We start from the raw sequence: 11,878 nt of genomic DNA, 5'->3' as shown, positions 1-11,878 counted from the left end.
CGCTTCCGCTTTTTCTATATTGCCCGGAACCAACATGGCCACATCAGGAACACCACCTCTCTCCCACTGCTAAATTGAACAGCATCGCTCTTTTTAAACACGGCCACACCCCACTTTGCTCTAGTTCCCCCCCTTTTTTTAAACATAGTCGGGAAAAGAATCGACTGGCGCCTCCCCTTCAGCGGTTGCATGCCTTTCCCCGCACACACCCCATCGCTCCTGCGCCCCAAACCAAAAAAAGGAACTTCAGGGTCTCGAGAGGAGAGTTGCCCTTACTCAAGATGTCGACCCTTTGCGTTAAGTCGAAGGGTTTTTGTTTGCCCTTAACAAAGATGGCAGCCTCGCGCGGGCGTCACGCGTCCGACCCCTCAGTCCTCGCGGTTGCTGCCCGTGACGCTACCGGGGGCGGGGCCGAGAGGAGCGATGGCGGCTTCCGCAGCGGCGTTCGGGAGAGCGTGGAGCCGGTCTGGGCTCCTGGGGAAGATGCCCCTCGCGGGGAGCCTCCGTAGGCAGGTGGGTGATCCAGGGAAGCGGGCGCTACGCCTCTGCGGGGCTGCCCTGCCTCGGGGGTCATGACCTTGCGGGCCGGAACCCGAGGGACTAGCAGCTTGGTGCTGTTTCCTTGGAGGGGAGCGTCGCCTGGTTGGGTTTCTCCTGCCGCGCAGCTGTTGAAGAAGCCCGGGACCTTTTCTTGGGGGGGGGAGGCCTTCTTTGGGTCCCCGGATGTTGGTGGACTACAACTCCCATCACCCTTAGCGAGCACGACCAGTAGTCAGGGATGGTGGGAATTGTAGTCCCACAACACCTGGGGAGCAGAGGTTGAGAGAGAGGCTGGTGTTAAGTCCAGCTGGGGTGTAACGGGCAGCTTGGAGAGATCTCAGTGAATATACTAACAGTCTGAACAACTGATATATTTATATATTTATATTTATATATTTAATAAACATTTGCCATATGATATAAAGGGCGGGGGGAGAATATACAAACAGGCCAGAGATGCCTTAGCAGATGCAGTATGTGAAACATGTGAAAATGGCATGGATTATGTGGCGCTATATTGATGGAGGGGTTTTGTGCAGCCCCTTCTTTCCTTCTTTTTAGCTCATTTCATATGTTTGTATTTCCTCTATGAAGCAGAAGACACGCTAGTCTTTTATTTGTTTCGTGAAACCTATACAACCGCTTGATTGTAAAAAAGAAAACCTCAAAGCAGTTTACAAATATGCAACTGTGCTATAAAACATACAGAAGTTTAAATCCTGGGGGGAGGAATTAAAATTGCTTCAACCTTGTAAGCACCTAGGTAGGCTTATCTGTATTATGTATATTATTTATATCTGCTGGCCATCAAAATATGATTCACCCTTTCTGCCCTATTGTGTTTTATTGTTTTCTAAACTATGTCCAGAATTAATAGATTATTAATATATGTGCATGTGCGTAGATAGAAAAAGAAGCAGTTATAAAATTATATAAATATACATATTAAATGCACACAGTGGCATACATACTTGCTTCTCCCATGTTCCCCAGTTTATTCTCAACAACCCTGTGAAGTAGGTTAGAATGAGAGACTGTGATTGCCCAAAGTTGCTCCACCCAACGCAAAATATTTTTTTAACATCGAGCTATGAATACATCCTGCTCCCTAAAACTTGCACAAGAGAGAAAATGGTTTTACTTCCCTGTAAATTTAAAGTGGTTCCGCCACACACACACAAAAACCGGAATCAGATGGCAGTGATAACAGATCTGAGGAATTTGTTCCCCACACGTTCCTGTATATCATCATCAACAACAACTTTATTGCACTAGCCAAAGGCTATGGCATCATTCACAAAGGGAACCAAAAGGAAAGCAACAATAACCATAAAAACATTAGGCACTGCAGATACAATAAATCACAATCGCTTCTCCTAAAAATTATTTGTCGCATACGATAGAGTGGCAAGGGGTTCTCAGGTAGAATGTGCCAGTTTAAATGTCCGAATCACCTTTGCAGTTGACCGCTATTTTTTCTAGTTCTTTTCTCCTGATCTTCTTAGCTGCCAACGCATATAGTGCTACAGTGGTGCCTCGCAAGACGAAATTAATTTGTTCCGCGAGTCGTTTCGTATTGCGAAAATTTCGTCTTGCGAAGCGCGGTTTCCCATAGGAATGCATTGTGCAAAAAAATAATAATCACAAAACGTTTTCGTCTTGCAAAGCACAACTACAGAAAAATTCGTCTTGCGAGTCACCTAAAAAACCGCAAAACCCTTTCGTCTAGCGAGTTTTTCGTTGCGCGAGGCATTCGTCTTGCGAGGTACCACTGTACTTTATAAGTTACAAAGTCATCAGTATCACTCACGTTCCTGTATATCACAGAAGTAGTCATCTTCCTAGCAAGTGCCATTGTCAGGATGCTGATTCTCAAAACTTGCCTTCCAGATCCACAGAACGTCTGTCCCGTTCACGTGGCTCAGAGTTAAATCTCCTTTTGCCCCTCACCCGCGTCCTCAAAACGGCTGCCATGTTCTCCTGTTGAGGCCGACAAACAGGTGTCAAAGCACCGCAGCTGCTGCTGGCGCACAGGTAAGAAGAGCAGCATGGTTGTGAAATTAGGAAGGGTTGAAAATGAAGGTAGCGAAGAGAACCTAGCAGTTGGGGGCTGAGAGCATTTGGATTAATCAATGCTAACTTGCTTTCCTGCCTCTTCCTTCTTCAGGTTCTTCAGCCTGTATCCTCCCCGCCACTAGAAGGCGCTCTCTCTGCAGGGGACCTTGCCCAGGCTGTCCATGAGCCGAGTTTTGCAGAGCTGGGCCTGGGGTCCCACACCCCGGTGGGTCTGATCCAGAACTTATTGGAGTCCCTCCACGTGGATATAGGGCTGCCGTGGTGGGGAGCCATCGTGGCAGGTGAAGGGGCCTGCTGTATTTGGGAAGCGGGTGGAGATTTAGATGTACCTTTGGGCTGGCAGAGAGCGTCATCGGAGTGGGCACTTTGGCCCCGCGGCTTGGGGGACGCTGCTGCCAGGAGGGGCCAGAGCTTGGCAATAGAGTCTGTGCTTAGCACATGGCGGGTTACATTTTCTTGCCTAAAATTGTGCACAGCCCGGAGAGAGACATGAGGCGATACACACACACACCAAACACAAACTTTGTACCTCAAGCTCAGTTCCCTAGAGCAGTGTTCCCTAACCTTGGGCCTCCAGCTGTTTTTGGGCTACAGCTTGTTGTGATATTATTACAAGCTGAGCTGCAAAAGTCTCAGCAGCGAGGCTCACATGACTATGTGTCTGTTTTCATCCTGTGGGAAAGCCACTAGTCCTTCCAGCTTTCTCACACACGTGATGTTTTTGTATTGTACTATTGTCTTTTACTTTCAGTTCTGGCTCGAGAGATGCTGGACACCCTAATTGCAAGCTCTGACTTACTGAGCTTGCAAGCAGAGACATACTCTGCATTTTATCTGCAATAAAGTAGTTTTTAGCCTTAATGGCTTGTGTGTGTTGTTCTTCACGCTGGAGAGCAATCGCATATTATCAGTGTGACCCTGGACTCGAGTAGCCAGGAGGGCACGCAGGCTTCGTCCCTACCTGGGGGTCAGTCTTACAACTTGCCCCCCCACGGGACGTTTCATAACACAGCTCCCATCATCCCTAGCTAGCAAGGCCAGCGGTCAGGGATGATGGGAGTTGTAGGCCAAAAAACAGCTGGAAGCCCAAGTTTGGGGAACACTGCCCTAGAGCATCTCTTGTTAAAACGATGAGGTAACTGGTGCTGATGAGAGAGAAGCATCTCTGCTGAAGATCCTGGGGAGCTGCTGCCAGCCAGAGCAGGCAGTGCTAAGGCAGCTCTTTCCCCGCTGTGACTCGGCCCCGCGAAGAAGGAGCACAGCAGGAAGTGTGCCACCCATTCTCTGAGACGGAGACCGCAGCCAAACTTTGGACACTGGGTCCAAATTCAGCTTTCCAGGCTTCTCTCTGCACCCCTCGGGACTCCTTCCCCAAAGCCCACACACCCTCACCTGCCCTGCTCCTCATTTTCTCTTGTTCTTTGGCTTGACTGGAATGTATCCTCTAGCTCGCTTGGAGAGATGTAATGTAGAAAACCTCTGGGTTTAATAAGACAGGCTAGTAACCAAAATTTGTGGTCCCCTAATAATGATCACCACTACTGCCTTCTGGGTAAATGATGCTTTCAGCCTCTGCAGGAGAAGTTCGCTCGCCTACCCATTTTGCACAAGCCTCCAAACAGAAGTACCCAGGTGCATTCTGGGTAAGGTGGCGGTTTCTGGCATTGCATTGTGGGTAACATCGCAGCCATTGCACTTGAGGGTAACGGGTTTCTTCCTCTCTCCCATGCCAAACTCCTCAGGGACGGTTGTGGCCCGTTGCTTGGTTTTCCCGCTCATCGTGAAGGGCCAGAGGGAGGCGGTGAAGCTCAACAACCACATGCCGCAAATTTCAGAGCTGACCACCCGCATGAACGAGGCCAAGCGCACGGGGAACAAATTTGAGTGTGAGTTGGCCGGCGTACGGAGCAAAGCGCAGGGCTCCGGGGAAAGGGGGCACAACCGGGGTTGCAAACAAACCACGTTGGAAGGGACCACGTTGAATGAATCGAGGAGGTGGCGTTTGGGTTGCTAGGAGGAGACAAGGCTGGGGAGGCAGAGAGCGGAGCTCTCAAGGAATACGGTTGCCCACATTATGTCAGCAGGTGTAGGGAAGGGCAAGGGGCTTGTAGAAGGAGATGGTGGGCGATAATCTACTTTGCCTTCCCCGCAAACCATTCCGCTTTTCTCCCACAGTTGCCAAAGCTTATACGGACCTGAACCACTACCAGAAAACCCACGATGTCAACCCGCTACGAGGGTTTCTCGTGCCCTTGGTCCAAGTGAGTCTCTGCCCCCACTGCTAAGCTGGCTTGTTTTTGTTCTCTTTTTACGAACTTACGTCCTGCCCTTCGCCTGTAGACTTCGCAACAACGAATGCAAGCTACCAGATATGAAAGTCAGTTGAAAGAAGCTTCCCACCCCGAATTTCATGTCTGTGTTGCTCGTTTATTTATCGCTCGCTGTGTTTATTTGCTGCTTTTCATGCCGGGGTGCCCCGAAGCGATTCGTGTGACGCAAATAGAAATTACCGGGGGGGGGGGGACCATGAAAGCATCAATAAATATAAATATTTAGTTACAGGTGGATAGCTGTGTTGGTCTGCCATAGTCAAAACAAAATAAAATAGTATCTGAAGAAGTGTGCATGCACACGAAAGCTCATACCAAGGACAAACTAAGTTGGTCTCGAAGGTGCTACTGGAAAGAATTTTTTATTTTATTTTGTTATAAATATTTAAATTGTGTGTGTGGTATATATGAATGCTACTCCCAGTTCCGCCTCCTCCCCTTCACCCACTCATCCTCTCTCCCTTTCTCTCTCTCTCTCAGGCACCCATTTTCATCTCGTTCTTCATTGCCCTGCGCAAAATGGCGGAGCTCCCTGTGCCCAGCCTTCAAACTGGGGGTCTGTGGTGGTTCTCAGATCTCACGGCCGCCGATCCCTACTATGTCTTGCCCCTGACAGTGACTGTCACCATGTGGGCCATCTTGGAAGTAAGTCTTTGGGTCCCTCCGGAGGTCCTTTTCATACTGCATTCATGGATACAATGGATTTTGACGGGGGAGGGGGGAGGCACCTGCCTGCCCACATGTGACATCACGTCGCTGTCAAATTTGGCTCACGTGGCCGATCCGGTTAAGAATCTGACCTATGGAGCCGATAAGGTTCTCCAACGCTGGTGTAGGGGAAGTAAGTTAGGGAGGCCCTTCTTCTCCCTCTCCATAACGCTTGAATTCATGGGCATCCAACAAAGCTGAACAGTTGAAACTCCCAATTCTGGAAGCCTTCATGAGAAAGCTGCTCCAGAGGAAGATCTGTGAGGGGAGAGAGACTTTCTGTTCCTCATCAGGCAATGGCGTTTCCACCTGCCTTCTCCCACCCGTCCTTTCCCAGACTCTCTGACTTTGAGAGCAGCAGCAGCAGCTGGGAAGAGAGGAGTTCAGGGAGATAGATAGATAGATAGATAGATAGATAGATAGATAGATAGATAGATAGATAGATACAGCTTTGTAAGTTGTGCTTCTTTGTTTCTCAGTTTGATCCTTTGGCATGGTTTTGTATGTTTTGTGGTATTTTATCCGTTGTGATTTGCTGCTATTTTTATCGACTATAGATTGGTAATTCTTTATTGTGGTTGAACTGGTTAATTATTATTTGCTGGTGTTTAATTGTGCTGTTTACTATTAGGTTCTGATGGGATTGTTGAATGTTGCCTTGTTTGATATTAGTGGTTGATTTTAAAGTTATTGCGAGTTTTATATTGGATCAGATTGTTACTGTTACTGTTTGATGTTTTACAGGTGAAACTTGAAAAATTAGAATATCGTGGAAAAGTCCATTTATGTATGCAATTGTTTTCATTAGCTACTGGAGTTTAATATATGAGATAGACGCATGACATGCAAAGCGAGATATGTCAAGCCTTTGTTTGTTATAATTGTGATGATTGTGGCGTACAGCTGATGAAAACCCCAAAGTTGAGATTGTTAATTTGGGGTTCTCATCAGCTATATGCCATAATCATCACAATTATAACAAATAAAGGCTTGACATATCTCGCTGTGCATGTCACGAGTCTATCTCATATATTAGTTTCACCTTTTAAGTTGAATTACTGAAAGAAATGAACCTTTCCACCATATTGTAATTTTTCAAGTTTCACCTGTATTATGTTTTTATGTCTTGGAAGCCCCGAAGAGTGGCTTCGGCAACCTAGCCAGATGGGCAGGGTATAAATGAATTATTATTATTATTATTATTAACAAAGGAGGGTGTTTTTTTCCACACAGTGCATAGTTAGGCATTGGATCTTGCAAGAGGCAATGATGGTGGGATTAAGAGAGGTTTGTGGAGAACAAACCTCTCTGTGGGGTACTAGCCCCTATGCTGTGGGGGCAGAAGGTGTGGGGAAGGCAACTGAATTAGTGGACCAGTGATGAAATTTGAGGTGTCTGCATATCACAGAACAAATAGGAAATAAAGAAACCAGAGGCCTCATGGACTCTGAAACAGAGCTTAGACAGGACCAGATGTGTGAATTGGTTTGGTGCCCCTAATATTATGGGTCTGTATTAGACAAGGGTAGACCATTTTCAGTTGTTTACAAGATAGTAACCACAGTGAGGGTCCCGCTGGCAGCCCCCAGAGGACAGCCGCAGCTGATTCCAGCCTCCCAGAAAAGTTAGCCAGCATATTTATTTTTATTATTCCTTAGCTTATAGTCTGCTCCTTATTATTCCTGACGCTAGCGTGAGAAGAGAATAGATCAGTGTTTCTCCGGTCTGTCCCTAAAGCTCCGAAATTGTCCCACGCAAAGGAGATCATAAGGAGAAAGCGGAACGTTCGGAATTTGCTTTATCCCCCAAAAAAAGTTGGGGGGGGTGGGGCCTAGATAATAAGGCTGCAGTCAACCTCCTAAAGCCAGTTGCTGGAGGGATGGGCTCCACCGCCAAGGGCGAGAGGCTGTGGCTACCTCTGGATCCTGTCCATCGCTAGAAATTTCCCCCACCCCCACAATTTCAAAATTCTTGCTAGGCAGAAAACCTCATGTAGGAAAGGACAATGCAGTGGGAAACGGGGGAAATGGCAGGAGTGTTAACAGTGTCCACCTTCTCTGCAGCTAGGAGCAGAATCCGGAGTGTCGAACCCGAACCTCCACATTATGAAAACAATTTTCCGGGTGATGCCACTTGCTATCCTGCCTCTCACGATCTCCTTCCCGACGGTGAGGCGCCGACGCACGCTGATTTTACGTATTTCCTACGAAACATCTCGTGGCCAGTTCTGACTTGCCCTGCACAAACCCATGCTCAGCCTTGGCCCGCGTTCAATTCAGAAACCTGCAACTTAGCCCACACGGTCCAAAAGGAGAGAGAGAGGGAGACATAAAAATGTGCTTGCCTTAAAGCTTCCGGTTCTCAGGCGTGGCTGGATCTGTTCTTCCGCGGCCTGTGCAGGGAGTACTCTGCCCTCCAGATGTTGCCGAACTACAACTCCCATCATCCTTTGCCATCGGCTATGCTAGCTTGGGCAGGTGGGAGCTGTGGGCAAGTACAAAGGGGACTTTCCTGAACTTTTACCACCGGAGGGGACCCAAAACGCCTTTTCCTGTGGGGCTGCTGTTCCCACTTCCTCCCCGCTGACCCCCAGTTCTCCAGCACCTCTCACCCCACAGGGCAGCTGTCCTTTTGCAGCAGGGTCGGCCATGTTCTATACAAACTTGCCCCACGTGCAGTGAAGGAAAGGGGTCTTAGATTCTCTCTCTTTCCCTCCCTGCAGGTCATTTTCACCTACTGGCTGACATCCAACCTCTTCTCGCTGGTGCAAGTGGCCTTCCTGCGGTTGCCCGCAGTCCGCACCCGACTTGGCATCCCCGAGCGGGTGCAACACGACCCCAGCGTCCTGCCAGCTCAGGGAGGCTTCATAAACAGCTTCAAGAAAGGTGATTAAAGCAGAACCTTGTCTGAGATGCAGTAAGGATAGCAGTGTTTTTTAAAAAGCACGTTTTTGCAATGTCCTACAGTTAATAGGTTTTGGGAGAAAGCAGCAGATTATATCAATATGACTGTGCTGGAAAAATTAAAATTTTCAGAGGGAAATGTTTTTTTTTTAACTACATACGGAGTTTGATAACTGGGAAACATGAATGGTCATTTCCCGTAGTAGATTAAAAATAAACATATATGTATTTTGATGGTAATAATACCTATACAGTTTTATCTTGCTTTTCGAACTGCTTAGTTCTCGGAACATTTTGGCTCCCAAACACCGCAAACCCGGAAGTGACTGTTTCGGTTTGCAAACTATTTTTGGGAGCCGAACGTCCGACAGGGCTTCCGTGGCTTCCGATTGGCTGCAGGAGCTTCCTTCAGCCAATCAGAAGCCACGCTTCGGCTTCCGAACATTTTGGAAGTCGAAGGGATTTCCAGAACGGAAATCCATTCGACTTCCAAGGCACGACTGTATACTAGATAAGTATATACAGAACTGTAATTGTTAGCTCTTATAATGATTTAGTGTACCTTTTTTCCGCTTTTTATTTTTACTTGAAAACAGAAAACGTGAAAGAAAGCTGACTTGGGAGGAGCAGGGTGGCCGAAGGCGGCTGCGGTGCGAGGGGGGGGATAAGGGCTTCCCAAAGGCCCCCAGCTCCTACGGGGTTAACTTACCTGCGTCTCTATCCCCCACCCCCCCTTCCAGGCTGGAAAAATGCACAGATGGCTCAGCAGCTGGAAGAGAGGGAGCGCCACATCAAAAACCACCTGAATTTGGCAGCTAAGGGTAAGTCTCCTGTACCCCCTCGCCATCCACAGCCGCCAGGCATGTGTGGGATCCTTTTCCTGCAAGGAGGAGGGGATCCTGGGATGGGTTGTTCCTTCCACTTGCTCTGCCCAGAGGGTCAATGTGCAAATCAGAGGTCACCACCTTTACCAGTTCTCTGCTGTCATCTCGTCGCTTGAGAAGAGGCGGTTATCTCAGGGCGGCCCTCCTGGCCCTTCCTGCAGGCCCTCGGCTGTTTCGATACGTCTCCTATTCATATGTTAAGCGATTCTTGGCCTTCATCTATTTGACATTTATTTCACTCGGGCCTCCGCAGTTGTGTTAGCAGCTGTGGGAAGGTCGCCCTCCCACATGAGGAAGTGACATATAATTTGAATATTGACCTGCCAAGTGGAGCAAGGGGAAGGGGCAGCCCGTTCCAGGATCGCCCCCCACCCCAATTCCCTGCAGAAAACGGGCCTTCACGGCAGGTCCTGGGTAACATTCTGCGTGCTGCTAGCATGGGCGTCCGCAGGAACGTTTCCTGGGGCGAGGGGCACATCCTCCCAGTGGGAAAATAAAAACACTGAAAGGGGGTGGTGGAATGAGTAGGCCAATATGTAACTTTGAAAAAATGAGAATAGCGCCTGTACATTTTGTCTGAGGTCTTTTCAATGCTAGAAGCTCAGTTAGAGAAAGAAAGAGAGGAAGGAAGGAAGGAAGGAAGGAAGGAAGGAAGGAAGGAAGGAATCTGGTGTGCTACGAACCTGTTTTTTTGCCATCAGAATAAGGTTTTGCAAATTACACATGGGCTTTTTGATCCTACATAATGTAATTCTGGCCCCCACATCTTAAAAACATGGTACTGTAAGGCTAGGGGGCGGGGCGTACAGAAAGGGCAGCCGAAATCATTTGGGGAGTGGGACTGGCTGCTTCATCTGTGCCACCTTCCTTCTTAGAAAAGCCTGCAGTATTTGTGGCTTTTCAGCAGAGCAAAATGGCAACTTAAGATATGAGCAAGGGGGCGTGGTTGAGGTTTGTGGAATTATGGGTTGGGGAGAGTAAGTTTCTCTCTCTTACAATAATAGAAACTTGAGCTAGACGAGTGAAACAGATTTTGTGGTAGCTTCAGGACAGGCAGAAGAACTCGTAGCGCATGATTAACTTATGGAACTCACTGCCACAAGATGTGTTGTGGGCTAGTAGCTAAGACAGGGGCTGGGATATCTGTGCCCTGCCAGGTCAGAGTGGTCTCCCAGCTCCCCTCATTTCATACCGTCAGTCATTCTGGCTTGAGATGGTAGGACTTTGGGGAGGGCTTCAGGTTGCCCACCACTTTGGTCCATCCTTCGGGTTCAGACTCAGGATGCCATTGTATCCTGTTAGAGAGCATGAGCAGAGAGGGGCATCGCCTTCAGACCCTATTTGTGGGACTCCCAGATGTGTGAGTGGTGGGCTGGGTAGACAGTTGTTCTGATTATTCAGCCCGGCTCTGCTTGCGTTTATTGTTCTTGACGCAGTTCCCGGGTGGGGGCCAACAACTCTCCTTGCCCACTAACGAAACGTGGGCTTCTCTTCCACTCAGGGCCGCTGCGCCAGACCTTTTCCCACAATCCTTTGGAGCAGCACCAGCCGAGTCCTGCGAAGCCGCCGCCACGGAAGAGGCCCTGGGAGGACACGCTAGGCTGAGCGGCGAACGCCACCAAACCAAAAGACTTTGCACAGGGAAAAGAGCCTCGTCTCCCCCTTCCCGCCTCCCCAACCCTGGCCCAGTCCTCTGTTTTCTGAGATTAGGTAATAAAAGGGTGCGGAACTTCCTCCTGCCACGTTTGGTGCTTCCCAGATTTCTCTCCCCGACTCAAGCTCACTTTTTCCTCCCGCAAAGTTTCCACACTGGAATGTAGACAAGCAGAACCTGCAGGAGTTGTAAGCCTCTGGATTTGGGATAGGGGATCCCTCCAGTTGATGTTAAAACTCCTGCTTCCAGCAGCCCCCCGGATTAAAGGTCAGGGATGGTGGGAGTTGTAGTTTCAAAATGTCAGGTGGGATATAGGTTCCCTATCCTTTTTCCGGATACCGGAAGTGCGGGCTGAGAGAACGGAGCCCAACCCAGGAGGGGGCTGTCGCCTTATATGCCTCATTTGTTGGCTCCCTGGCAACATCCAAGCAACCCTCAATGAAATGCAGGACTAGTACGACAGACTCCTTGGTCTGATCCAGCTAGGGGTCTTCTCTTGTAGTCCTGTCATGCCAGATCCCTGCCCTCACTTTCAGGGGGATTAAAGCGAACCTTCACTCTTCCAAAACCAACTTAGGCCACGAGCCTTGGGCGATAATAATATAAAGAGCCCTGCGTTGGGTGAAGGATTCCTGCGTGGCAGGGGGTTGGACTAGATGACCCTCATGGTCCCGTCCCAACTCTATGATTCTATGATTTTTGAGGTTCAGAAAAGAGCAACCGAAATGATCAAGGAGAAGGAGCACTTGGTTTACAGAAAAGGTGAGTGAGAGGTGACCGAGA

At 48.8% G+C, this 11,878-nt stretch overlaps 1 protein-coding gene across 1 annotated transcript; it reads left to right on the top strand.

Moving 5' to 3' along the window:
* The first annotated feature begins 404 nt into the window (after positions 1–404).
* OXA1L (OXA1L mitochondrial inner membrane protein) lies at positions 405–11,174 on the top strand. Its single transcript, XM_033170299.1, has 10 exons — positions 405–513; positions 2,431–2,574; positions 2,708–2,897; positions 4,359–4,502; positions 4,792–4,877; positions 5,427–5,591; positions 7,718–7,822; positions 8,377–8,539; positions 9,298–9,378; positions 10,943–11,174. The coding sequence occupies exons 1-10, from the start codon at positions 424–426 to the stop codon at positions 11,044–11,046; spliced, it is 1,272 nt and encodes a 423-aa protein (XP_033026190.1). The 5' UTR covers positions 405–423; the 3' UTR covers positions 11,047–11,174.
* The last annotated feature ends 704 nt before the right edge of the window (positions 11,175–11,878 follow it).

This window comes from Lacerta agilis, chromosome 14 (genome assembly GCF_009819535.1).
Source record: "Lacerta agilis isolate rLacAgi1 chromosome 14, rLacAgi1.pri, whole genome shotgun sequence".
Taxonomy (NCBI): Eukaryota; Metazoa; Chordata; class Lepidosauria; order Squamata; family Lacertidae; genus Lacerta; species Lacerta agilis.
Note: the sequence above shows the minus strand (reverse complement) of the source record. Positions and strands in the feature narration are given on the sequence as shown.

What these genes read in the sequence shown, in the direction of transcription:
- OXA1L (XM_033170299.1), top strand. Translation starts at nt 424, where the DNA reads ATGGCGGCTTCCGCAGCGGCGTTCGGGAGAGCGTGGAGCCGGTCTGGG. An exon ending in CACGGGGAACAAATTTGAGT is followed by an intron (nt 4,503 to 4,791) that starts GTGAGTTGGCCG and finishes TTTCTCCCACAG; the next exon opens with TTGCCAAAGCTTATACGGAC. An exon ending in CCTGAATTTGGCAGCTAAGG is followed by an intron (nt 9,379 to 10,942) that starts GTAAGTCTCCTG and finishes TCTTCCACTCAG; the next exon opens with GGCCGCTGCGCCAGACCTTT.